This window comes from Oenanthe melanoleuca, chromosome 11 (genome assembly GCF_029582105.1).
Source record: "Oenanthe melanoleuca isolate GR-GAL-2019-014 chromosome 11, OMel1.0, whole genome shotgun sequence".
Lineage (NCBI taxonomy): Eukaryota > Metazoa > Chordata > Aves > Passeriformes > Muscicapidae > Oenanthe > Oenanthe melanoleuca.
Window position 1 is genome coordinate 9,297,387 of NC_079345.1, and position 27,570 is coordinate 9,324,956.

General features: G+C 40.3%; 2 protein-coding genes across 2 annotated transcripts in view; both read right to left on the bottom strand.

Moving 5' to 3' along the window:
* Positions 1–2,946: 2,946 nt before the first annotated feature.
* The window catches only part of LPCAT2 (lysophosphatidylcholine acyltransferase 2), a 29,531-nt gene continuing 4,907 nt past the window's right edge, over positions 2,947–27,570 (bottom strand). Inside the window, exons 2-14 of the mRNA XM_056500805.1 lie at positions 26,709–26,848; positions 25,505–25,722; positions 24,183–24,295; positions 22,001–22,061; positions 20,943–21,001; positions 19,748–19,782; positions 17,760–17,814; positions 14,569–14,651; positions 13,929–14,054; positions 12,714–12,867; positions 6,658–6,756; positions 4,845–4,986; positions 2,947–4,585 (exon numbers count right to left, since the gene is read on the bottom strand). Coding sequence (XP_056356780.1) covers positions 4,341–4,585; positions 4,845–4,986; positions 6,658–6,756; positions 12,714–12,867; positions 13,929–14,054; positions 14,569–14,651; positions 17,760–17,814; positions 19,748–19,782; positions 20,943–21,001; positions 22,001–22,061; positions 24,183–24,295; positions 25,505–25,722; positions 26,709–26,848 — 1,530 coding nt within the window. The 3' untranslated portion in view covers positions 2,947–4,340. The remainder of the gene's footprint in view (positions 4,586–4,844; positions 4,987–6,657; positions 6,757–12,713; positions 12,868–13,928; positions 14,055–14,568; positions 14,652–17,759; positions 17,815–19,747; positions 19,783–20,942; positions 21,002–22,000; positions 22,062–24,182; positions 24,296–25,504; positions 25,723–26,708; positions 26,849–27,570) is intronic.
* On the bottom strand, positions 7,974–12,665 carry CAPNS2 (calpain small subunit 2). Its single transcript, XM_056500806.1, is given in 2 exon segments — positions 7,974–11,799; positions 11,802–12,665. Coding segments are annotated over 2 exon segments (867 nt in total). The 5' UTR covers positions 11,875–12,665; the 3' UTR covers positions 7,974–11,005.

Consider the following 27,570-nt stretch of genomic DNA (forward strand, 5'->3'; position numbering starts at 1 on the left):
ATAGTAACAGAGAGTCTGCCAACTTAAGCACTGCTGACAAACGTCTCCCTACTGCTAGTCAGTCTAATAAATGTTATTTCATTGAGTAAAGATTTAAAATTAATTATTTCAATGTCATTAAAATCCCTTGTGACCTTTGACAAGTTTGCTCTTACTGCAGGCCAGTAAAAGTAGTTATCTGAATACTGCAGGTGCCCCTGAACCCCACCAGATTTGGTAATGTTTATGTTTTAATCTTAAAAAATAACTTTAATCATTGTGGAATATAACTTTCAATGGTAGTAGCTATGTTTTAGGAAAAAATGTGGAGGGAGAAAGTGGAAAGGTGGGTTGTTTCAAGAGAAGCAAAACAGAAGGGAAAAAGGAAAGCCAAAGAGCACTGACCAGAGTCCAATCTTCCAGTAAATCATACAGAGTGTAGCTACCAACCTCTCAAGCCTTTCTTTAGAATTTCTCCAGTGGCATTCTCAAAGTGAGAGCTGTGTAATTCTCAGCATGAAATCTCAGTCTGCATTCCTTGTGGAAGGCTGTGGTCAAACAGTTCACAGCTCTGTCCAGTGTGGGGGTGTTTGTGTGTGGAGGGACATTTTTTACATTTAGCTTCTAAGCTTCAGGCCTGATTTTCCACATCCACAGGCTCTGAGTACTCTTGGCACCCATGCAAACACCACCAGGAGCCTGCCCATGCAGAATGGTGTATTTATTTGCACTGGCATGGTGCCTGAGGAATTACCCAGGAATAGGGCCCTGGTGGGCTGACCACCATAGAGGAAAGGTCCCAAAAAATGTTTCTCAGGCTTCTGATACCCAGGGAATACTTTGTTTTAGATGGGAATTGCAGGGGAGATGGCAGATAGGGCCAAGCAGCCTTTACCCTGTGCTGGACTCCTGGGCTCTCAGTCCTGCTGGGGCTCTTGAGAAGGGATCAATGGGCAGAGCACACAACTGCCATGCACAATTTCCCCTGTAAACCATTTAGGTATCACTGAACTTTGCCTCCCCTGCATCCCCATGCCATGGAGCAAGCTGATGAGGAAGAGGATGTAACATTCACGGAAATATTGTGGGAATATGATTTGGCACCTCACTTCTGATGCAGATGAGCACAGGAGCTCAGGAGCAGCAGTCACTGATGTTTGGTGCCTCTGACTGGTGCTGCCCAGCTGCTGAGTGCGAGGAGAGCCATTTTCTGATGCTTTCCATCCAAGTGTTAATTACTGCTCCTCATAGCTCTGATGCACAGCAGCCAGCCAGTTATGTGATTTTGGCAGTTTAGCACCAGATCTTACAGGGGTATAACCTGACATGATACCAGAATGTGTCATCTCTGTTTCCACTTATTTAGGCAGTAACACTGACGCAGCAAAGGAAGTATAAATAGTTTTAATTTCCTTGGATTGAAAGATCTTTCTCTTAGAAATCAGCTTCTGGTGTGACCAGTGGAGACTGTTAATTCACCTTCCTTAAACTTACAGCATTTGTGTCTTCATTGTTCCAGGGTGAACAAAAAAGGTTCACTTTTCTAGGTGACCCAGTATAGCCTTTCACATGTTCAGAAACAGGAGCCTAGATTTAAAAAATGCAAATGAGATTTATTCATAGTGTGTATAGTTACCAAACCTCATGAATAACATCCCATGAGCCTGTACTCTTGTGAATAAGTTGTGTTTCCCTCTTGTGATAGCCTTGTCCTTGTCTGATTCTCACCTGTGTTAAGATTGTTGGTGTTTCAAGTGTCTTATTTTTGTATGCATGAAGGATTTACCATCAAATCCATGTCAAAGCAAGACAGAGAGAAGTCTTGATTAAATAAATTGTGTTTTCTAGGGTGACATGGGTCAATTATACCATTCTGCTGTGCAGGACTCACAATGATCCTAAAGCAACCCATAGACTTATGAACTTGGACCTCAGAAGTCTGAGGCAGAAAGGTGTCATCCCTCAATGCCTGAAAGAGAGCCATTCTCTATTTGGTATTTTTAACCTTCTCCTTCTGTTAGTTCCTGCTCTGCCACTTAATGTAATGCCTGTTTATTGCAGACTGCTTTTAGTTTGGTCCTTTTAAAAGCTCCCTGAGGCACAATGATGCCTAGAAATTAATGTATTCCCTTCCCGCACATCCAGCAGATGTGTGTATATTGAGTTAGTGTCTCTAGTGCTTAGCTAATTTCTTTTCAGAGCATGGTTGAATCACTGCTACATACCAAACTCATTTGTGGCCTTTCCTCTAACTACAGGGATAGGTAGATTTATATATATAATATTTTTAGCTTTAACTGCAAAGGGCTTGTGTGACTTGCAGATTTTTATAAAATCACTAAACACGCTGTGCTATTGGACAGCACAGCTCCTGGGCTGAACGTGGCTGCATTCAGCAGCAGGGTGTGCAAGGCAGCCTTGGCATCCCAAGACCCTGAAGTGCTTTCCTGCCCACCCATCTTTTTCTTACTGGTTGGAATAGAAATCATCTTTGAAGAGATTACTGCTGGTTGAAAAGCTGAGACTTTGGTTAACATGCTAAGTAAAAGAATTAGCATGTATTCCAGTATTCCTGCTCCTCTAATTGGGAAAAAATACTCTCCTAATGTTCACAATACTCAAAGCTGTGATTGTTACATCTCAACTGTGGTTGAGGTCACTCATTTTACATGTAAATGGTGATGCCTTATTTCCATCAAAAAATGGAGGTCTCTCTCCACATAATCCACATTGTATCATAATCCAGAATTAACTCTTTGGGAGAGCACTGCTCCTGTCCTCTCTTCCAGCCCAACCACAAAGCAAAGTGCCATCATATAAAGAACTGAAAATGCCAACTTCAGGCTGCACTGAGTTTACCAAGGTAAGACATCTTCAGCATGATTTCCTGGAAACTCCCCCCCAGCCCCTTATGGTAGACAAAGTACCCTTCCCACTGTACTAAAAAGACTCAGTTGTTGAAGTAAAGTCTTTCAAAAAATATAGATTTATTTTAAGCACATGAAACATCAGGAGAGGCACAATTATAAACAGAGAAAGCAGAACATGGCAATGAGCTTGTGGCCAGACTGCAAGCAATAACTTAGAGGCAGAGGTTACCATTTCACATATGAAAACCTGCTGAAAGTTGGCTATTATTGGTACTAGACAGTCTAGGCTTTGCTCATCTCAGTCTTAATTTGAGCATATTTTCTCATTTCATTCATTCCAAGTTTTTAGTGAGAAGTATTTGCCTAAATAGCTATATATTTTAAATACTGCATAAAGTGCATTCAGATGAAGGATGGAAAAAGGTAAAGGACCAATTTCCAGTGCACTAGAGAGGACTGAGGCAAAACATATTCAAATTATTGACTAGAAAGAGTTTGGTTTTGAAGCAAACCCCAAGAACACTGAGTAATGGCACAGTAATGCAAACTTGGTTTCTAGGAGACAGTTTTAGAGTAGATACTAAGTACTAGAACTATGGTTTGACAGCAGATTTGTCTTTCAAGCTTTGCAGAGCAAGGTCACATTCCTCTGTTGATAATTGCAAAAATAAAGAATATACTGAAGTTTGAAATGCTCCTCCCAATGTGATCCTGAACAGTTGTTACTGTAAACAACATGGTATTTATTTTGAAATAGTCCATTAATTCTTAGGTCTTACTGTCTGCATTTTCCTCTAGACTGTAAACTGCTATCTTGGAATTCCAATTAGTTTTTTGTTGTTAGAAGTGCAGCCATTTCCATCTGTCACCAGCCTTCAGGTCTAAAGTGGTTTCTGTTAACATCAGTGAACCAGCATGTCTTGTTCAGAAGCTTAGGCTTTCTGGTTCATAAGAAGTTAAGGGCAATCTAAGGACAGCCAAAAAAGCATAATCTTCAACCCTCAGCTTCCTGTAACTCATGACACTCCTGTGTCTCAGAAACTTGAGAACAGCTAAATGATATTGCAAATTAAAACACTCTAGTATAATTTTTTTCCCTTAATAATGCTGGGGATGCAGAGGAATTGAGCAGCACTGAAAGCTCCACTAGTTTTTAGCCAAGTGGCCTCCTCAGTCTCCATTCTGAGAGGTCACTGCAGTGCTGGTGCCTCACACCCCTCCTAGCACACCTGTCACTTTTGTGGAAGCATGAACTTGGAAGACACTGAACAACCAACCTTCCCAGTACTGTGATACTGACACTAAGGACTGAGCAGTGGTTTTTCCCCTTACAATCAAAAAGGAGTAACTCCTCCTGATATGAAAGCAAAACAAAAACAAAAAAAAAACTTTTTAAAATTTGTAACTTCCATTTCCACTTCACATCAGTTGTGCTTATGAACAGCTGGCGAAAAAATCCTGTAGAATTCTTAGCTGAATTATTTAACTCTTTCAGTCATCCTTTTTGTCAGAGGTACTTGAGCTATCTTCCTCATTGCCTTCAGGACAGACTTTATTTCTTTCAAGGGGTGTTGTTTCTGAGACCAGAGCTGTGCTCCTAACTGAGCTGTGCTTGCCCTTGGGTGGCTCAGTGTCATGCTCCTCAAACATACTCAACTGGTGTCTCTGTAGATCTAGGTATGTAGTAAACAACGTGGCATATGCTGGATGCTTGAGTGCAAACTCCTTGAACTCCTCTGAAAAACATCAAAAACCACAGATGCTATAGTGCAGCAACAGAATCAAAGAAAATTTCAGTGCCTGCTTCTTTCACTGAAGCTGATCTCCAGTTAGTTCCCTCCAAAAAAATCCAGGAGTGACACAAAGTGATACTTCAACAGTTCTCCCCAGAAACAAGTTATGAGAACCATCAGGGAATCTGAGGGAATTAAAAAAGGAAACTCCCTGTCAATAGGACTATCAGAATATTCTTTCTAACAAAAGGATGTAACTTACCATAGGAGAGCTTCCCGGTTTCATCTGCATCTATTTCTTTAAAGAGCATAGAAACATCAAGATCAGGCAGCCCCAGTGCTGACTGAATGATAGAAGCAAACTCATCTTCTGTTATAGTGCCATCCTCATCCATGTCAAAGAGCTGGAAGGGACACAAGGTGTAGAAATACTTTGGCATCACTTTGCCTATGAACCCTCTGTGCACATTAGCCACTCATGTGGCTTTCTAGCATTCAGGAGCTCTGTCAACAATGCCTGGGATTTGAAGAGCCTGGAACAAGACTAAGCAGACACTTTGCACAGCAATGTCCATGCTGTAACTGGGAATAGAACATTCTGCCAAAACGAACAAACCTCACAGTGTTGGTTCACTGATAAAAATAAAACAAAACAGATAAAATGTAAACAAAGATGTTTGTTTTTTGTCACCATGAGCTATGCTAAGAGTCTACTGGATTCAGCCAGTCTATACTGGAACACCTTAGGTTTTAATCTCCATTTTCATTAGGTTATGGCACATCTGCTATCAGATTAAACTTGCTATCATAGTTTATGCTCTGACATACCTAAATTTTAGTGTATGTGATTGACCACTCCCTAAGGAATTAATTGTAATTAACAAGGAATTTTGGTTCCTGGAATGCAGGCAGTTGATCAGTGATCATCCTGAGCAGTGACAGTAACCATCTGCTATGAATCACCCCTGGAGAAATACAAGGGATGGATGGCTGTAATCCTTAAATACTTGCTACAGGCTAACTTTGCCATTGTGAAGGAAAAGACATTCAGTGGCACAGAAAACAAATAGCAAAGGGAAGCCATAGCTCCATTTCAGACTGAAGCAGGCTTTTACCAGCTGAACCAGCTGTTTTGTGCTGAAAATGGAAATTAAATCTAATTACTGATTTTATAACCAGCACACTTGTTAAGATACTGAAGAGTATAGTCTAGGAAACAACACAATGGAACTGCAACACTAGCTGCTAGGCTTGCTTCTTCATAGGAATCTGTACTGATGAAACATCCCTAAAAATGAACAAATCACTTTGGAAAGCTCTAGTGCTTATCTGAAAAGAAGCCAGTGGATATAATGGATTGCCACAAAACCTCTGGTACTTCCCAAGTATGTATCAGTACTAGGAAGAACCCAGTTTGCAATTAACAAGAGCAGTACCTCAGTATGCTGCTCAATAGAGTTCATAAGACCAGATTAATGGGTGAAACAACTGGACCTGTGTCAAAGAGCTCTAAAAAACGAGCCAAGGATTCACAGCAGGGGCATCCCTGGTCATGTACTGCCTGCATGTACCTGAAATGTGAAAGGAGCTACTGCTCCTTGACTGCTTGCACCATCAGGGCACCACAGGACAAGCCAGCAGTTCTTAGACCCAGCCCAGTTTTGAATACACCAGTCCTCAACAGCCCTTGATTTTTTTCCCCTCCTCTTTGTTAAGAACAATGACTCTAGTGAGGCTTGACCCACAAGAGGATATTACTCCATCTATTGTGACATTGAAGAATCACAGCAGAAAAAAACATCAGGCAAAAAAAACTACAAGTGCTGCTGAATCATTTTTGGAGTTAGCCTGCCAAGTTACATATTCATTAGTGCCTTCAGATGGCTTTTGAAACCTTTCTCTATGATGCCTGCAATTCTTCCCCTCCCTTTCACACTCTAAATGTCAATTGGTTTAAGAGAATTACTCACATTTGCATAACAGATTGAAGCTATAAACTTATGATTTGAAAGCTAACAGACTTACAGTCAGCCTTGATTTGTCAGGTTTGTAGATTTACACTGAATTGAACTTACCTTAAATGCCATCCGAATAGTCTCCTCTGTGTTGGCTGGGTTACAAAGAACAGACAAACCAATTACATACTCTCTGAAGTCAATGGTGCCATCTCCATTCTGGAACCAAACATGCATGGCAGTAGTTATAGTTAATACTGCAAATCACTTTAAAAACTCTTCTGTAAATCAAACACAACACATGCACTAAGACAGTTTACAATACTAGAGGTTCTTGCTCTTCCTGGGAAAAAACCTAAGAGCTCACTAAATCTGTGATACTAAGGCTGGAGTAGCAATATATACATGTTTTCAGTAGCTGAACTGGGTATAGATTTCTATTTCATGAACAAACATAACACAAACAAAAAAGATTTAAAACAACTTAAAGTTTTCTTTTAGTACATGGCCTTCAGGAGGGCTCTAAGAATAACTGGAATCCAGGTGTTTGAGGTCACTGTAGCAGTGCATGCAGCACTGGCACTTGCTGAAGTTCAGAGACCAATGCAACAATCCAGAATTAACAGGCCAAGAGTGAGGCTGTTGCTTTGAGTTTGAACCTTCAGCAATAAAATAATGTCAGTGAAAGGACAACCAAATCTACCTGGTTTATCTTAAGCTTTTCTTTGAAGCCTATGCACTGCCCTAAATGCTGTTTGGAGGCCAATGCACTGTCCTACCCTTAAAGCCAGAAAGACAAGGAATTCATTGGAACAGCCTCTGTAACAATTCCAGTTTTGATCTGAACAAACATTTCAATATGTTAACTACACAGCTACATCAACAAAACATTTGAAGCTTGCATTGATAGGATTTGTGATTAATTCTGTGTAAGCTGCATTATATTTGCAGATAGGGAGAGTGGCAGATGCCTGATGAAATCTATGCTTATGCCAGTAGTGTTTCTGTCACCACACTGGAAGTTTCTTGAGTGTTTTGGGAAGTATCAGTCTGGGCAAAACCATGTGCAAATCTCAGATGGTGGAACACAGAGCAGGTAATGACAGCACAACAGAGATGACAAGTAGTTCATTATTTTGAATATTCACAATAAGGGCATTCATCAAAAATGTTTTATAAGCAAACTGAAGTGTAAAGCAGAGTTCCCTCTGTGGATAGTGTGTTTTGCATTTCAAGAAGAAAAACATTTTCTTAGAAAGTGGAGTCCCTACATACCAGAACAGCACAAAACATCTTCAGCCACGTGAGAGAGGAGTGGTCTGCTGGGTAAATCTGCAGCAAAGAGCTAGACTAGGATTCTCTACCAACTTCTAATGTCCACTTGAGAATACCAATCTTAACCTTCCTGCTCTTGGTTTCCTGCTGCTGAACAGTGCAAAAAGCTAAGGCTGCTCTGTAGAGTGCTTTGAAAACATTGGGTGCTATGAAACAGGGATTTTAGTAATTGAATTTAGATTTTAAGATAGTTCTTGATTAACAAAATATGTGTAATAATATAATGAAATCAGTATTACTAACTTGCCATCATCAAGCTAGACATTTCACAGGATTTAAAACGTCTAAACTATAATTTTATTTAGCCTTCAAAACCAATGCAGGACCCTCTTGCATAGACAACTGCTATCTTCTTTATATTGATGGTCTAACCATCTAATCTTTTAATTAATCTTTTTGATTGATCTTTTGATTGACTTTGAACATCTTGTACTTCAGAAGCCCAAGAATTTCAGGGAAACTTTTGAGCAAAGATACAAATAAGATACAAACTCTTAAGTTACTTTCATGGGTGTCTAAGGGTTGTAACTTTTGACAGCTTTTAATCATTAGAAAAGGATAATGTTGTCCCATACACGTAGTTTTATTTACAAATCTGTGCTCTCATTGTGGTGAACAGAATTTGACTTTCAGTATTTTGTCTACATTGTATTCCTCAGAGATAAAAGATCTAACTTTAAAGTGTAACATTACAAACACAAAGTCTTAAAACAACTGCAGCAAGAATGCAGATAATAATTGTTCAAGGCTCCATAGAATATTATTTTTGGACAGTTTTGTAGACTGTATTCTTAGCAAAGGATTTTTTGATGTGATTAAAATACTTAAAAAATTTATTTTCAAAGTTAAGAATATGTATCCCAGTAAAAGAATTGGGAAGTAAACTACAATTATTTAATTAAAAACAACTTCTGAAAGAAGTTAACACAGCTGTGGCTGCACATGGATATATGGCAAGAAAAAAGACATAATAAAGGTCATATTACTTTCATTAAAGTGCAAAACTCAGTAATCAAAACTGAGTGCAATCTGATAGACAGAACTCCAGCCATTTTAGTAGGAAATAAAGTTACTATGCTTGCAAGATCATGTTGTGACTAGTTCTACTAAAGTCTAGAATGCTGGCTAACTTCCAAATGCTCTGGCATTCTGGTTAAAGAGAAATGAAGGGGTTGCTGCCTGGAAAAAGAAATGGATGTTAAACTGAACATACAGGGAAACCTTCAGTGCTTGTGTAACACCACAGCAAAATTCAGCTGCAATTGTCTTTCTACACCTATCTAACAGTGTTTGCAGCCTATGCACCCAAGAATATTTTAAGGAAGCAACGTGTGAACTGAGTTCTCTAAATGGCAAAGTAGAACATCAGAATTTGGGTATTTGCAGTTATGCCACACAAAACAATCAAAATATAATGTAACCTTAACAACTTTTGTTTTCCTTAAGGAAGCCAGCTTTCTGCTACTATTTCCCCTACAGCATGCTATGGTAACCGGGGTTTTGTTGTTATTTTTTTTTTTTAACACAAATCTTAGACTTTGGAAAACAAGAAAGTTGCACTGTCATAAGAATTGTCCATTTAGATTTGCACAGGGACTGCAAGCCAGATGCAGCATAAAGTTTAAAAGCACTACTGAATCAATACTTTTGAGGAGGTGTCACACTTTACCTCCTGCTCACTTTTCTATTACTCAGAGCCCAAATGGCACTGTGTGGCACAATGGATAACTGAGTGCTTTTCCACTGAAGAACTGGGAGGAGGCTGAATGCCATTAGGAAGGAACTTGCCTCTTTTCTCTGGGACAATATGAATATTTTTCTGTTTGCTATTAATCAAAGTGCAGGAGGAAAAGGTCTGGGCACAAATTTTAAGTTAGTTTCAAGTAAAAGGTTTCTGCAGTATACCAGGGAGGATATCTCATCAATTTGAAAAATACTATTTGCCAAGTGTAAGTGCAAGATTTAGAAATTAAAACTATGGAAATTTACAGACCAAATCAAACCAAACCACAGCACCCCATGAACATGCAGATGGCCTGCAGGTATTGTGTGGTATTTCTCAAGGAGTCACTGCTGTGTCCCTGGGGCATGAGGACTCTCACATCTGGAGACTGCCTCTAGAGCCAGGCTGCCTATTTAACTCATCTTTTCACACTCCAGCCAACTCGCACACACCCAAGACAATTTTCCTTTAAAGCAGCAGAGCCTTGCCAAGAAATCTGCCTTGTGCAAGAGCTGTTTTGATCAACAATGTAATCCTTAATTCAGAGAAATGCACCTTTGACAGTTCATGTTATTACTTTTTTTTTTTTTTTTTTTTTTACTCAGAAGTTGACTTATTAGCCAGAACTACATAACTGACTCAAGTGTGGGATGCTGCACTCTGGTGAAATTTCACTCAGATAGCCAGAGGTTGACTTTGGCTGTCTGTCTGCTATGTGACTGCATAATTATTTCAAGTTTCTCTAAATATAAATGTAGTATTTTAAGTTGTTTGCTTCATAACTATGCTTAGGCTTGAAGAAAAGAGAGAAAAGTTCATAGAACTGTAGGAAGGAGAAGACCATTGCAGAAGTAGCCTCGTGTAAGTCTTCAATTTTGTCCTGGCCATGACAGTAGAACTGAGGTTTTGCTTCAGCAGCCAAGCATGAAAAAGCAGAATTAGAAAGGAAATTGAATGATTATATAAGTTCACTGATCATTACAGTTATTGCTACTCATTTTCCCCTTGTTAGAAATGACTGCACAAGACTCTACAACTGACTGCCTTCAGGCAAACAGCCTTTATTGCAGCTTAGTGACTGCTGACAAATCAGAACAGCAACATCAACAGCAAACTTAGGAGCTTTTTCATATAACAGTTATATTCATATACAAGCCACTTCACATGAAAAAGAAACTAAGCTTTGATCTTTCCAATATATTCACTAACCTTAGAGTCTAGAATTTTCTGAAGACAGACTTATGCAACTGCCCAATCAACAACCTACACAAAGCAAAGCAGACTAGTGCATGCACAAGAGGAATCACTACACCTGAAGCTGAGCCATTTAGCACTAGCTACATCTGCCTTGGAAAGTGTAAAGGCACAGAGAGCACTGCAGCCCTCCAGACAGCTGCCTCTGCCAGGCCCTCAGGAATACATGGTCAGCTGCAGCCAGTCTTCCATGGTGACGCTGACGCGGCCGCTGCCGCGCTGCTCCAGGGCCCTGAAGGCCCTGAACGTGCCGTCCAGGCGCACCAGGCAGCTGATGAAGCTGTTGAAGTCCACGCCGCCGTCCTCGGCCGCGTACCTGCGCACGATGAGCTGGCACAGCTGCTCGCTCAGCTGGAACCCCGCGGCCTGCAGGGCCTGGGGCAGCCGGGCTCTCCCCACACGGCCCGACCGAGCAGGGTCACACTGCCTGTACACACACTGCCACTTCTTGATGTTGGTCCACAGGTACTTGAACTCCTCAAAGCCCAGCTTGCCGCTGCCATCGCTGTCCATGACGGCCACCATGCTACGGCACGTGTCCAAGCTGAAGCCCTCCGTCTTCAGGTCCTGGTGTCTGGACAGGACTTTGTTCAGGATGTCCCTCAGCTCCGTGGCACACACTTCCATATCATCCCCAGCCAGCTGGGCAAACAGGCGGCGGAACTGCCTGATCTCGTCGCTCTCCTGAGCTTCCACGTTGGTAAAATGAGTGCGAGGAGTTGGGGGTGGCTCTGGGTTATACTGAGCTGCTGCTTCGCTGATAAGGCTGACGAGACCTCCAACAAGTCCTCCAACATTCCCTGCGCCTCCACCCCCTGCCAGGAGCCCTCCAAGGCCTCGGGCAAGGCCTCCTCCACGACTGCTGCCGCTTCCTCCACTCAGCAAAGCTTTAGCAAGGAACATGGTGAAGGTTTCTTGAAGCGAGTCCCTCGGAGACCCAGCGCTCTGCAGCTCTCTGAAGCTGTGTTGTGTCTGACTTGGGTGTGGGCAAAACCCAGTTTATCTGCATCCTTAGACTTCACCATGTCTGTGCATGTCTCTGGCTGCAGTTATGTCTCACTAGTTTCTGTCACGTGTCGATACACCTCTATTTCTTTTCTTCTTTGCATTATGTTTATGTGATTTGAGGAACCATTTAAAAGAAGAATAATGAGGCTGAAACCCACAAAGCAGAAGTCTCAGAATACCTGTGCTCATACCTGAAGCAATTTGAATTAGATGAGCGTGACTGTTCCTGAGCTGTGCTGATCTCCTTAAAGGTTAATGCAGCCTTGCATTTGTTTGTTTTCACAATCTTTTATTACCTCAAATTTTTACTGAATTGAGCATCACTTTGCTAGTTCTAGTCATTGATGTTGTGTCATATAAAGAAAGTGAAAGGAGTATGATTGCCCTGAATTACTCTGGTTTCCACAGCACATTTCTGACTAGGTCCTGTGCTTCAGGACAGAATACATGGCTCAGGAGCCAATGGTCCAAGATGGGGAGGCAGGAATGACAAAAGATGAGTACCTAGCTCTGCTAGAGCTTCAAGGCAATCAGCAGTTCAGGAAATATGTTTGACTCTCTCCTATTTTAAAACTTGTAAAAACTTTTCATGTGGAAAAATCCTGAAAGAGTTTAAATCAGCATATACCATGGCCTCCCAAGGACAGTGCACTGCTAAGGCTAATTGATCAGGAACAGTGATGGTGAGCTGGGAAAGCTCTTATGGTAAGAGAAAACCTTGTCACCCACCTTGCTTACAGAAACTGTTAACCAAGAACCATTTAGTAAGTTGTACATAATGAATTAGAATAAATATCCTTCTGGTATGTGATTTCTAACAAAATATTGTCAACAAGTCAGTTAACCAATTACTCACCCTGTCAAAAAGTAGAAACAGCTCTCTGAGGACATCTGAAATAGGCAGCTTCAAGTACTCAGCAAACTCTTCAATTCCAATTCTTCCCCCTTTGGAAGCACTTGCAATAGCAGCAAAAGTATCCAGCTGCTCTCTGACATGATTCCATTTTAGGCTATGCAAACATGAGGGAGAGGAGATGTTTCTATACAGCAGTTCTTGGACAGATGGAATTTCAGTAGGAGTTATTACAGTGCACAGAGATGAAAAACTGCCACTCACAGCATGTGTGCACAACATTTCTAATGCTTCAGACCAGATATTTTACTTTAAATCAGTAATTAGGGACTGCTCCCCTTTGGTTATTAATATTAAAAGCAGACCATTCAATGCTTGGGTTTGTCAGACTTCTACAGAATGACTTCTCAAACCTAGAACTGTCTGTCCAGTTACTAGGCTACTCCAGCAGAGAGCTTTTCACTACCATAAATTCAGGTGTAGCAATATTTTGCTGCATCATGCTCTAGGGTAAGTATTTCCTTACAGAGGTCTCAGCTCTATTAGCAAACTCTCTATCCAAACACCAGTATTGCTAGAGCCTCAGAAGTGTCAGATCTCTGCAGAAACACAACTCTGCACCTTGGTAAGAATAGATTGCCATGTAACTCTTCCTGATGGAGTTCCATAAATGGATATTTAGCACATAATAGTAAGTCAAGATTTATTGGACACATTCAGATTTCACCACAGCCATGCCAGGTTATTTGATGGAGTATGGTTACATGGCTCAGTCCTCAAATTCCACTGCATCCAGACAGAAAAAAATTGACATCACTAGGGACACATGGCTGCACAGTAAAACTAAGAACAGTAAGCTGAAGTTTCAGGCTGGAAAGAAAGCTTTTTACTTCCTGCCACAAGCTGCCCGTGCATCACCACTGAAGAAATTTAAATTTGAACCAAGATTACCATTGAGTGCTTAAAATAGGTACTGCTCTGCTTTTCTCACCCTTTGGTGAGAACAATCTTTTCAAATTACAAAAATTACTTGGGATTAGTCCTTACTGGGATTTCCCTCATCTCTCATTTCCCTGTAGTTTATGCAAGTTGTATGCATAGATATACTAGATTTTACATGGCCAAGTCTGTTCTCTGGTTATTTAATCTTTGGCAGGAGGCCACCAACACCTGCAGCACTTTTCTAATTACACTACCAAGAGATAAAACTTCCCTTACTTGAGTTTCTTGCTAATTTTGGTGAACTCCACCAGCCCAGCTTCCATGGGTAAAGTCAACTGCCCTGCTGAAATCATCAGTCTGCAATCTTCAAAAGTGTGATCAGTGACTGGCACATTCAAAGCACTGAAATAAAATTAAAGAAAAAGCAAAATCAATTTCTTATATGAAAATGACTTTTTGTTGATGGTTTCCCTTCTCTGATATGTGAAACAAATGGTAATTCATTCTTGCACTGCTGCAAGTAGGACAAAGCAATCCCTACCATTGCATGAAACTGTGAAACCACACTGTGAAACTATGTTATGGCAGCACCATGAGGTTTTAAGATTTACCATCCTGTAAATGCAGCCCAGTAATGCTGGAGAACAAACTATCACCCAAGCAAGAAGAGACCATTTTATTCCAGTTTTCTATGAATTGAATATACTATGTTCCAATGTAAGACAACCTTCCTTATGCTCCATTTAAAAACAGTAAGGGTAATCTAGTATAGGGGTTTGACACCTCTTAGTGAAAATCTAGAGCCATTCTTATGTACAGGACTTGACTGAATTGTACATTATGGCTAGGCTTTATGTGGAATTGCTGGATATAAAGGAACAGTTCTCAAAGGTTTTATTGATGATCAGTTACTTACTTTGCCATGGTTTGTCGGACTCTGTTGGCAAAAAGAATTGGATCATTCTTTTCTTCCTCAGTAGGAACATGAACAGGCAGAAACTGAAAGGGATGAGTTATCCAATCAATTCCATAGTTACCACTTCATTAGGAACATGAGTAATTTCATATTTTTGTTTGAGAGGGGGAAAACAGGAGAAAAACATCAGCCATGCAATGAAAGGAATGGGCACTAGAGGTCTCAGTCACCCTAAAAACTGCTCTGGCCCTTCTGCCCTCCCCACACAAACAAGATTTACTGCAAAACTACCTCGTAAGGATTGGCAGAAGCTTCTTTAACATGTAAAATCAACCCCCAAAGAAGGAAAGTATAATAAATACATACTTAGTTAGAAGATTAAATGCTGCACCAGGAAGAATGTGAGTTTGAAATACTGCACACTTCTTTTCAAAGGTCTTTTTAAGTGATGTTATATATTGGACTAGTGTATGTGAGTTTTAATTTTTTTAAATATACACTGCAGTCCCACCTCATACCTGTGAATTGTATCTGTCAGCATGTGACTGGTAAGTTTCCTGAACGGTTTTCCCCCCTGACAAAAACATTAAGGAATCACAGTTCTAAGTAGCACACTAACTAGATGCAATTTTTGAACTCCAAGTAGAAGCACACAATTCCCAACAACCCCCTCTCCTACCACACCTAGGAAACACCCCAGTCATCTAAAAGGCAACTATGTTTACTATGGAGGATTCTGCATTAATATGTCAGAAGTTGGAAGCACCTTTTCACTAAAACAGCCTCTAGATGAACCATTATCTATTGTGATGTGAACCACCACCTGTTTGCAAAGTAGTGTGTGTGGAGGAGTGTTCTGCTCTTTCTGCTTGGGTCTACAGCTTTGTTTACTGTTCCTTTTCCCAGCTATGGTTATCATTTATCTGAGTTCTGCTGCTCTGCACCCTGCCCTTAATTCCAAGAATACAACAATTCCAAAATAAGGTGTTGCTCATGGTTCATTGGAAGGAAGTTGTTGATTATGTGCCAGTATGTTGCTTTAGTTATACTGCAGTTGCTGGTGATGCATTATTATAGTGCTAACTGTCCCATATAAACAGTTTGTCCTGAACAGCCTTTTAAAGTTTGATTTTAAGGAATGCTTTCACTTTATGATTAAAATCAGTGAGTTTATGGAACTGGTTATCTGTCCAATAGCCATAAATTTTCTGTTTATAATTAAGAGGTGTCTTCCCTGTAAGGAGAGGAGAGGAGAGGTCCAGTTGTTCACAGGAATACTTGAGATTTTATTCCTTCTGTAAGCAGTTGCCAACTTTGTTCAAGGTCTGAAATAGGTCCCTGGTTATCCCAACTCCCCTTCAGAAGTCACATAACAAACTGAGAAAGCACAGGCACACAGCACACAAAACTCTGACGTCCCTGGGTGAGCTGAAATTGTAACTCCAGGTTTATCTACAGAAACATGGCCATGGTTTTGAAAGTGGTCATTACTTCACTTGAGGCTGAGGTCTTGCTCACAGAGCAACATAAATTCCTGGCAGCTTAAACACCACCTTCATCCCCTTCAAGAAAAACCCCTGCAATTATTCATAAAACCTGTTTGCCAGAAACAACAGCTGAGGAGCAAGAATTTGGTTTTTTTGACCACCTGCAGTGGCTACATGATCTCACACCCTCAGCTGCTTCTCTGCTGGAGAGTGGCAAGTACATCTTCCCAGTCAAACTCACTCCTGTAAGAAAAATTCTTCACACCTCTTTCAGCAGCAGAAGTATTTCTCTGATCTGCTTGTGACCTAGTCTCTCTTCTCACAGAATTTGCCAAATGCTGCATTTTTTGCAGCCTTAAAACTCACAGCCAGGCTCAGTTTCATGTTCAATACCCCAGTGTGTTAGAGCTGGACTGGACATGGACACACAGCCCTGGAGCCCATCACTGCTCCTGCACAGCAGTGCAAGACTGGTGGGAGTGCAGAGGCTAGCTGCTCACAGGATGGGACAGCAACAGAAATGCCCACTCCTAAAAGGAGTAGGTGGATTCCCACCTTCCACAGGAAAATGAGTCCCTTTTTAGAAACTGAAAGGCTTTTGAACTGATGCTAAGAAATTAGTTTCATTTTGGGGACACATGCTGCTGTGAAAGCTGCAAATTTTTTCATGTTTCAGTTTCATCTCTTGGAACATGAAATTAATTTTCCAGCAAAACAGCTCTGAGTTCTGTTTTGAAGTAGGGGAAAACAAAGCTCTTCCTTATGTTGGAAGGGCTACATTAACTGTTTCTTGGTCCCATGTATATAAATCACATAGCTATGCCCTACTGAACAAAATTATTAGGAGAATTATCTCTTGATTACACCTTCTACAAATATGTGTCTAATGCATGCACTATACAGTAACAAGATGCTCCACAAAATGAATTTCACTGTTCCACAACAGACTACACTGCCAATTGTTAGCAGTAACAACACTGTATTCACAAAGCTTTGGACTCAGCTAAATTCTGTGTTTTGCAAATAAACAGCAAAACATGCCATTTTCTCCCCTTCTTTAAGTTCCTAAACCTGCTTAGTCCACACTGACAATCCTTTGTGGTCTGGTAAGGAATGTGTTTTGAATGCTGCCTCTATGTCAGGAGCAGTTGGAGTGAGGGTGCTCACATTACGAACTGTGGATGTTGTTTCAGTTGTCATTGTGGATGTTGTTTCAGTTGTTCATTTCTGTGCTGTGCAGTGGATTTTAACAAGGAACTGGTTCCTTACATGAGGCTCAGCACAAGTACTTGAATGAGCTCTTAGTTGTAGAAATCTGTGAGAGCCCAGTCTAGGGAAATGGTGAGGTTACTTTGAAGAGATCAGAGAAATGGGAAGGTGGGAAAAGGAGTTGTTTGGTACCTTTAACTGTATGTTAATTCCTAGTTTTAACATCTGTAGAATTCATATGGTGATAATTAACAGTGATTTTATAATGCTCTAAAAATAAAGACATTTCTGGCAGCTGTCTTAGAAACTCACCAGAATGCTACATACATACTGACAACAGATTAAATCTATTACTTACTGTGATGCTTGTTCTTGTTTCTGAGACATTTGTTTATTGTTCACTAAAACTAACTAATAATGTGAATAATGCATTTACATTAAAACAGAAATTCCCTGGTTGCTAAATCTTAGAACAAAAATATTTCCAATTCTTACCTCAACTTCTAATCTCGTGAAGATCTGACATGCTGTCATTATGCACAGCTCTTTACTGCAAGCAAAGAGGAAGAAAAATAATTTTTACTTATTTAAAACAAAAGTATTTGCATGTCAGTAGATTAAACTTTTTAAAACACAAAAAACAAAAGCCATTATGAGGCAAGGTATTTAAGACCTTGCAGTGAAGTTTCCCAAAAAGTTTTCACATTTTTTCTAACAGGGCTTCTGCATAAGCTGCTGCTTGCTCACAGGGCAGGCAACTTGTTGTCTGCTCTCATGCACAATGACAATTCTGCACAGCTCTTTGGCCAGTAAAATATCTCCCTTTCTCTAAGGATGTCCACAGATAATGGATTTTAAACTTTAAGAGCTTTGAATCTGAGAAGCAACTTTATCTTTTATCCTCTCAGCTGCAAAATACGACCAGTAACTTCCTTATGCAGAACTGTATTTGTTAGTATTTGCTAATCATTTTGCAAATTACAGTAACATTTACACAGATAATTACACAGATTTACACTAATGAAGTCCCAGTAGGGTCAGGACCACCAGTGCTTTTTCAAAAAGTCACAAATTTTAGGGTCAACAGATAAGCCAGGGGAAGAAAGTAACTGCTAAAGAGGATAAGCACAGTCACTTCTGATTTGCTCTTCTCATTGTGATTTTTAAGCAGAAATGCACATTTGATCTTTACAGCAGGTATATTATAATAGAAAGCTTTCAAGCAGTCTTTTTCTATTCTTGTTTTGGACAAAATAAAAAAGGGAAAAAGCAAGAGAACCAATGGGATCCTGTCTGTCTTCTGCACGAGTCCACTCTTATTGCTTGCTTTTCTAACACAAATATCAGGTATTCCTCCCAGCAAGGCACAGAAGTAAGAGAGAAGTACTAAGTGAAAGCAGGAAGTATGTCAGGAGGTTTCTGAGAAGGAGACTGGTGCTGTCCCATCCTGGCTGCAACATCCAGGAAGTTTTACAAAGAGTGAAACAGTTCTGCATTTTGTAATCTGCATGTTTGTGCAGGGAATATTCTCCTGCTTCCAGTTAGTTTTGTTAAGAATATATGGATTCTTCTCCATTCATCCCTTCTCTCCTCAATGATTTTGCTAAGCAGTTCCTTTCACCTGCTCACAGGTTTGATTTGAGCCTTCACCATCCAGGCTCAGAGCATTTCTCCATTCTGAGTGAATGGGCAGGTATTCCCTCCCATGGGAATACCTCTGACTTCATTTCTTTCTTTGCTATTCCTACTCCATCTATCATAACTGAAGAGATAGCTCTATTTTAATCTTACAGCATAAATCCTCCATAGAGGAAATCTGTAGTATGTGATGAATTTTTAATGGTCATTAGTATGCTGATAAATGTATCAGCAATAGTAGTAACAGCAATAAATCTTGGGAAACTGAAATGGACATTTTCATCATGTCCATTGTCTAAGTGTGCAGATGTTAGGGTTATATATATTAAAAAGTCTATATATATATTTATTTATTTATAAAGACAGCTTAAAAGATGCTTATGATCTGCTCCACTAGTCCAGATGCATTTCAAAATTAGCTGCCTTACAAATGTTAGTAAATCAAGACTACTGTACCTAAACATACTACATACTCCACATGAAAAAGTGGTATAAGGATTCTGAAAATACACATTTTAAGGAATGTTTGCAAAGTGAAAACTATTTTCAGTACAGTTGAGAAGGTTCTTTAATACTTTCCTTTGTTCTAGTGTAATTTGCAAATCAGAAGAAAACGAAAAAAAAAGAGTGGAGGAAGTGGAAACAATATTTTCCTTTGCTGACCCCTTCTCAAACCATTCAGATACAAAATCTACTGCATGACAGCATTATCCCCATGTATTTCCCCCTCATAAAAACAGATCTAGAAGAACATGTGTCTTGGCTTAGTGGAATCTGTTTGGCAGACTGTTTAGCAACAGGGAAAAATTTCTGTATGCAATTTTCAGCAGGATTAAGAAACTTACAATGAATAGCCCTGCCATGTCCAGGTCACAGTATCCTAAGGAAAAAAATAAAACAGAGAAATGTATGACAAAGCCAGATGAAAGTTAGTGAGCAGATAAGTTACAATTTAAAACAGGCACAAGTTTAGTAAAAGTGGATGATGTTTTTATAGGCCTGTAGTGAAAATAAATAAAGGTGTTAAGGCAAATAGGATTCCTTGCCTTAGAAATTTGGAAATAAGCATGGTAGAGTTTTATGAACAATTGGTAATAAAATTTATAGTTAGATATTGTAAATCACTCACTCTGAACTAAACAACAGAAGTAGGGAAAAGAAAAATTAGTAAGACTTTGTCAGTGGGCCTTACTACTCCCTTTAGAGAGGCATTCTCATAAATATGTCTCATTTAGTTTTTAAGGACATTTCTGCATAAATTATCATGCCTTTTTTTTCCTTTTTTTTCCCTCTCTCTGTGTTTATTACCTTTTATACATTATTTTTACAGGGTATAGAGGCAGATCCTTAAATCTTACCAGTGAAATGCAATACCAATCCCCTTGAGTGGTTCACTTGTGACATTCATTTGTACAAGGATTACACAAAGGAGTCTTGGCAAATAACAATATTTTTAATCCTAACAAAACATTAGGAAGTGAATGTTTGGTCTTTTCTGGATTTGTTGGATGACCAGGTAATTTATAAAACAGTTGAAAAGGTCCCAGCCTTACAGGTGGAGTGTGGAGCTGCACAAGGAATGCTGCACAAAAAGAAGACCTGCAAAGCTGCTCTCCTGAGCAGGGGTGAGGGATGTCCTGCGTGGCTCAGCTCTGCTCCTGTTCAGAGACTCTGCAAGTCCCTTTGCAGTAAGGCTATCTTGAGGTTAACCAAAAAAAGATGAGTAATAGGAAGTTGTGTCCATTTTAGACTTCAAAGTGCAGGCTCTGTGGCACTGCAGGAAGTATCCAACTTCCTCCACAATACTTTCCTATCTCCCCTCTTTAGCTAAGAAGCCCAGCAGTAATTTTTCACAGTCAGAACAGCAACTGCACCATGGTGGCACTTGGGAAGCATGGCTGCTTCCAGGAGCTCTTCAATGCTAAAGCTCAGGACAATATATTCTTCAGTGACAATGCAAAATATTTCTTGTAGGCACCACTTAAGTTAGGCTTTTGCTTTCTCTATGATTGGTTAGTAAGAGAAGAATGTTCTGCTCACCAGCTTGTTGGGGTATCGGAGTAACACAGGCTGGACAGGGGCTTGTGGAACAAAGGCACCTGCAGCCACAAATTAGATTGTTATAACTAAACTTAATACAGCAATTGGAAGTTTTAAGTGATTCATTTCAGACAACAGCACCTGGAAGGAGACATTTTTAAAAACACAAGTGTTCTACTTCAGTTTTTCGTTTGTTCTTTGATTTGGGTTTTATGTATATTGTAGGTTGGTTTTTTGTTTTTTTTAAATTTGTTTTTAAATCAGCAGCACAACCAGCAAGGTGTCAGGACAGAAACAGGTTTGACTCCATCTCAAGGAGAAAGCTTCCTAAGATCCCTGGACTGTTCAAACTCATTTTCTGTGCTTATCTCCCCACTGATGGGCACTAATTTCAAAGGATGAGATGCTCACAAGGCTTTTGAGCATTTCCTGAATCACTCTGTGCTCTGATCATCACAAGTGATAGGGATCTGGGCACGCAGCAGTGGTTTTGTAACACTTCTACCCAAGACACTGTAAACCAGCTAAAGTCAGATTCCTCTCCTCTCTTAACTCAAGGGCAGCACAACCATCTAATGATGCAATGAAGCATGTTTCTGTGTTAAAAATTATTTGTTGTCCTGGCTTGCTAAGCACTATGCAAAGACATTTTGCAACTTGGTTGCTAAGTCTTGCATGGCAAAATTTACAGGAATCTAAGACAGCCCAACTGTTAGCTGGGATAAAAGATCAACATGTGAGCAAGTTCATACATTCATCTCTCAACAATCACAGTTGAGTTTCTGAGTAAATAAATTAGATGAAAACTGTACCCAGAAAAATCCACCAATGAACTAATCATATATGTCACAGATATTTTGCACCCTGCACAATAGCAAAACCAGAGAAGTAGCTGACTAGTATAAAAGAGTGGGTTTAGTGCCACTGAAACTTTAATAATGTAAGGGATTACTGCAGTGCTGCTGTGAATGATGTACCTTCACAAGTTTAGTCCTTACTACAACTATCAAATTAATATCACATTTTTTTTCCAACAACAATGGGATAAAATCTCTCACCTTGTTTAAATGTGATCAGGCAGGATCGGTTTGTGCAGGTGCCTTCTGGGAAAATCAGTATCTTGGATTTAAAGAGAGAGGAAAACATAAACACACACATATATTTCATAAAAGGATTATACTTTAGTATCTGTTATGCACAAGCTGACATTATGCAAGCTCTGTGACCTGCTGTACTGTATTACAGGAATATCATTACTGTTTCCAAAGGAAACAAACATTAATGAAGGATGCTCACAATATTATTAACCTGGTCCACCTGATTTGGAAACCAATGCTTTCTAAGAAAGGAGTTCTGGGAAAAGGCCTTTGTCAGTTCAGAAATATTGTACAAAAGGCTTTAAGTGTTTCACTTGTAATTTTAGTGTTGGTAATAATCGAATTGTTTCTCTGACAGCAAGTCCTTATTGAGCTGCTGGGTGTATAAACACAGGAGTCTGGGCTGAAAGGAAATGCATGGAGGTACTTGGGCATTTCCAGGCAGAAATGCCAGCAGTGAGATGAGATCACAGCTCGAGCAGCAGAGCAAAAGGCAGAGAAGGCATGTGCTGTGAGGCAGAGCTCTGAAGGCATTGCACACCACAGCAGCCTCTGACCCCAGTGACTCAGACACACCAGCACCCAGAAGATTTCTGAATTAGTGTCTGAATTAGTGCACTGCAGTGTGACACACTGAATCCAGCCCCCTGTGGAACACAGGCTTTGTGTTCCCCACAACACTACAGGATCATAAGCAGCTTTCTAAAAACACCCCAGCACAAAATGGTCTGGATCAAGTGTTCAAGGTGTGCTCCCACTTCAGAGGCCTCACCCAAGGGAGGTGACACCCAAGGGACACTGACTGCTCCTGGGGAAGGTGGCCAACTGCACACAGCAAGTTACAGCCAGTTCTCCACCACACATCCTGTAATCAGAAAGTGTGGCCAGGGCACAGGACTAGAAACCAACCAGTGACACCCCCAGCTGCAGCGCTGAATTAGTCATGGAGATTCCCAGATTACTTGACTCATAATCTATTTATGCCACAATACATATCTAGGTTTCATCCCAAGTGCAGATCTGGTGCAGGAGCCTATTTCCCTTTCCTCCCCATGCTGCCTTCAGCAGAGATCAGGTCTACCAGGGTATTCCTCCACATCAGTTTAGCAAATCATAAGCAGCAGTATAGTCTGTAAGCTCAGTATTAAAAAAATATTTAGAGCAGCTTAGAAAAATAGATTTATGAATCAAAGTACCCTAAACGTTAGAAAAGCTTCTAAAAAGGTACTTATGAAGTAAAAATGTATGAAATGTGTAAATAATGCCATTACCAAAAAAAAAAAAAAAAAGGCAAGTACTAGTATTCCAGAAAGGCACTCCCAAATGAGATGTCTGTAGATGCACTCCCAGTCTTTCTTCTTCCAAAGGATGTGGATTTCCATCCCAAGCCTCTGCTTTTCATATAAGCAGCAAAGCTGCTGCCTCAACACTTTCCTCCCTCCTGATCAGCCCCTGCCCCATTAGCTCTTCCAGATGGAAAGCCATCCAGGACCTGGATGCAGAACAGCAGTTTGCTGCTGAGGAATGACCATGGGAAACATTGCAGAAGCAGTTACTATTGCCTCCATGTCAAAATCTTTCCACAGTTCAGAACAATCTAAAAATCTTGGTTTTAGTGCATTATTAACCTGAAGAGTGAACTGAGCTCCACCTCATCTATATTCTATGTGAGAAACTGAAGTTTTGATTTAAAGTACTGCTTGTACTGATCTTGGACAATCTGGGTTGCCTATCCCATCAAGTGCTCACCCTACCTGGTGTGAGCACAGCTACACAATCCAGCTTCAGAATACTGATCCACACATAGCAGTGCAATTCATCTGCTACACTGACTTGACAAGGGAAAAGAGACAGCCAAGAGCATCTGCATTTGCAGCACTAATTGGTACTGGCTGGATTCAGCTGATCCATTGTCACAACAAAACTCCTTCTGGTCAGCATATAGCAGACATACACCTGAAAGCTGACCTCATTTCTGTACATTGTAAGAACCCTGTCCAGCTGGTCACTTGGGTATTGTGATGCAGAGTGAGCAGGCAATAGGAATACCTGGCCGAAGAGAAGTCAGCAGTGTATTTATGAGTGCTAGCAGTGCATTTATGAGTGCTAGCAGTGCATTTATGAGTGCTAGCAGTGTATTTACCTGTGGCCACTGGCCCTTTGATAATGCCCTCCGAGTGATCTCAGCAACCGTGTTCTTGCGAGAATTGGGGTCTTGGCGAGAAACTGCCACAGGCTGAAGGGACCTTAAAATTGCTGGGAAACAGAGAAAAAATGCCTTATGCCAGTGCTTAGAAAACACAAGGGTTAAAGGCTTCCTTAGCAAAAACTTGCTATTCATACACCAGGACACAGACTCCACACAAACAACTTTCAGACTAAATTGATAGGAGTGCTATTATCATCTTTTTGCCAAATGGGAAGTAAGACAGAAGACATACCCAGCCTGCCAGCAGAGGAGTTTTACAGTAGATATAAACATGTAAAATTCACCCAAAGACATTCTAATAATATTGCTGTTATTTTTCACTAAGCATTTCCACACAATTCTGAGACTGGGTCTGCTCACAGGCCTAACTTATGCAGACTGCACCCAAAATGTAGTTTTAGCCTTCCCCTTTCTGTTACAAAGAATGTATAGCTTCAATGTAAATTACAGAAAAAAAACCCTCATTTAATCAGAAGTCTGCATCAGAATATGTGGACCTTTGTGATGAGAAACTTGGCAAAGAATTATCTTCTCTGTCCCAATCCTGTGCTTTTAAGCTAAAATCAATATATTCTTTGTTCATTTCTTTTCTACAAAAACACTTTGCTATGTTGCCTACTGTGCTCTGGGTTACTGTATAGCCAGCAGAAAGTCTACAGCTGATTCTAGCAATAATGCAAACTGGGACTCATTTTGTGCCAGAAGGAGGAGAAAATAATAGAAGCATGACTCATCTGATCTTTTCCATTCCCTGCATTTCCTTTTTGAGTAACTCCTCTTTTATTCCTTCCTGGTCTTGCTCCCATTAAAAAATCCATAACAGTGCCTGCAGGTTTAATCTTATAAATGTGGTATTTTCCAGACTACTGTAGTTTAGGTCAGTTTTGAAATAACCTTCACTCATATTTGTGGGCCCCACTGTTAAAAGAAAGCAGTGGAACAGATTTTTTGAGCTACTACTGGGAGAATTAAAGAGAAAATGTCAAACCTGAGCAGCTGCAAAACATGCTTTCACTATAAAACAAGTTCAAAATGATCTTGTATTTCATACCTGAAAAGAAACAGCATAATTTCTAGGCATTTTTACCAATCCAAAAAGATAATGTGTCATAGGAATACCTCTGGAAATAATTTGTCAGTATCTTTGAAAGCTAAAGAGGTTAAAAGTCTGCCCTTAAATCACTTTAGGAGATAAAATGTCAATGTCAAGCTGTTGACTTGTACCTTTTAATTTTTTTTTTTTAATAAATACTTACTGCCAAATACTGGAGTTGACAAATTCTCTGCTCTAGACACTATTGATGGCATTCCAGTCAGGGCACAAATAATGGCATCAAAAAAGCTGGAATGAGGGGCTGCAACAAAGATTGGTGCTTCAGCCAGACTTGCTACTTTGCCTTTCACTTTGACTTGGAATCCCATCACGAAGAACGCCGTGCGAGTCAGTCTGGACAGGCTGCTCTGGATCATCCTCCTTCAAACAGAAACACAGAAACTCGTCCAGCTTACAGTCAGGATGTAGTTTGTTCTTCAAAAGAAAAGCCCCTAGCAGATTTCCTAGTTTTAGCCAGCAAGAGGGCCCCACACAGGTGCAGTGCTGCTCACCAGAGAACGGAAGATGAAGGGGAAGTAGGGAAGGGGGCACCACCTCTCCTGATGGAAGATAAGGCAATGCACAGCACCTTGTGAAACCCTCCTCCCAGCCACACTACTTCTCATGGCATTGTACCACAACACTATTGTGAGGGGAGTAATTAGCAGATTTAGTGTCCTTTCTGTAACAATTTAGCTGATACTGGTTTTTAATATCAGATTTTAACAAGAAAAATTAAATGACAATGTTTCCTTATTGGAACGTGTTCCCACAGTAAGGGACACATTCCTAACTTCTCCCTCCTCTTTTGGTCTTGTCAGAATTCACCATCCCTGTCTCCTTCCCCTCCTGCAGCTGCAGTGCATCGTGGCTAGAAGGGAACTCCAGTACCTTGAGGTCAGAAGTGAGCAACTGAAACCCAGAAGCCACAGCAGCAGCTGTGAAACACCACTTCAAGGGCAATGCAGCTGAGAGGAGCTGTCAAAGCTAATTTTGTCATAGAATAACAGCATAGCAGAAATGACAAAGGCTACACAAGAGCTCAGTCTATGTCATGTCACAAAATACTTGCTTAATTAATTTATTTTCTTAAATATTCCTGTTAGGATTACTACTGAAGTAAATCCTGGCTTACAGATAGTCTACAAATGTTTTTATACAATATTTTTTAGCTTCAAGACAACTGAAAATCTACACATTTAAAAAGGTCCACTTGTAAAATACACTCATTAAAAATTTGCTTTATATAAATGGGTAAATGAGGAATCCTCTTTAATCAAAAGGATGAGAGAAAGGAAAAAAAGCTTTGTGTTAATAGAAAAAAAGAAGAAAAGCTTAGTATTCACAAATATTGGTCACTTTTTCACCTTCTCCATCCTTTCAGTGGCAGAAATCCTCTTCCAGGCTGATGGAAAGTTGCAATTGATGCCGATAGCCAAGCCAGCAGTAAAATGAATGTGATGCCTATGGCCCGGAGGGGAAGCAAAATAATCCCCTGGAGAACAGTCTGGAAAAAAAGAGATGAAAAATCTTAAGACATGGTATCAACAGAAATGACTCTGCTATCTGTGTAGTTACTTTACAAGGATTTTAAAGTATTACCATTATTGCATTGTGGTTTAGTAAGGAAAGCTTTAATGATTCCAGTGCTCTTATGGAAAGTAATTAATGGTATTTCATTTTCACTTTTGAGTTCCCACTTCAGGAAGAACTGGAATATCAGTGTATTTACATTTATGGCTTGGATGTAGCTAGACACAGAGGGTAAATTAAGTTTGTTGACTCCAGTTTGTATTTGGTCCTGGTCTGCAGCACACAACACTCAGATGAGTCTGCCCAGCTGACACACACCTCCACTACAGAGCTTTCTATCACTGCCTGCCTATCTGGAAGTCAAGTGGGATCATTAAGATGACTAGTTGTACTCCTGCCCTTTCAAATGACAAATCTTGTGTTGAGCCATGATATTGCTGCAAGTGATCCTCACTACTGCTCCAGGGAGCTGTGCACCCACAACACAATGTCATTTCCCCCAGCTGGGACTAAAACCAAGGTTTTAGTTGCCCTGACTGCAAATACTCCTCCAGGACCATCCCCAGCCCTCCCAAAGGAGGTTACCTCGTGTATTTTCATGCACAGCTCCAGGAAAGAAGTGCACTGGCACCATGTTGGACCACAGGCAGCTCTGAGACGGGGCAGGGCAGGAGGAAATTCTTGATTGTTTTACCC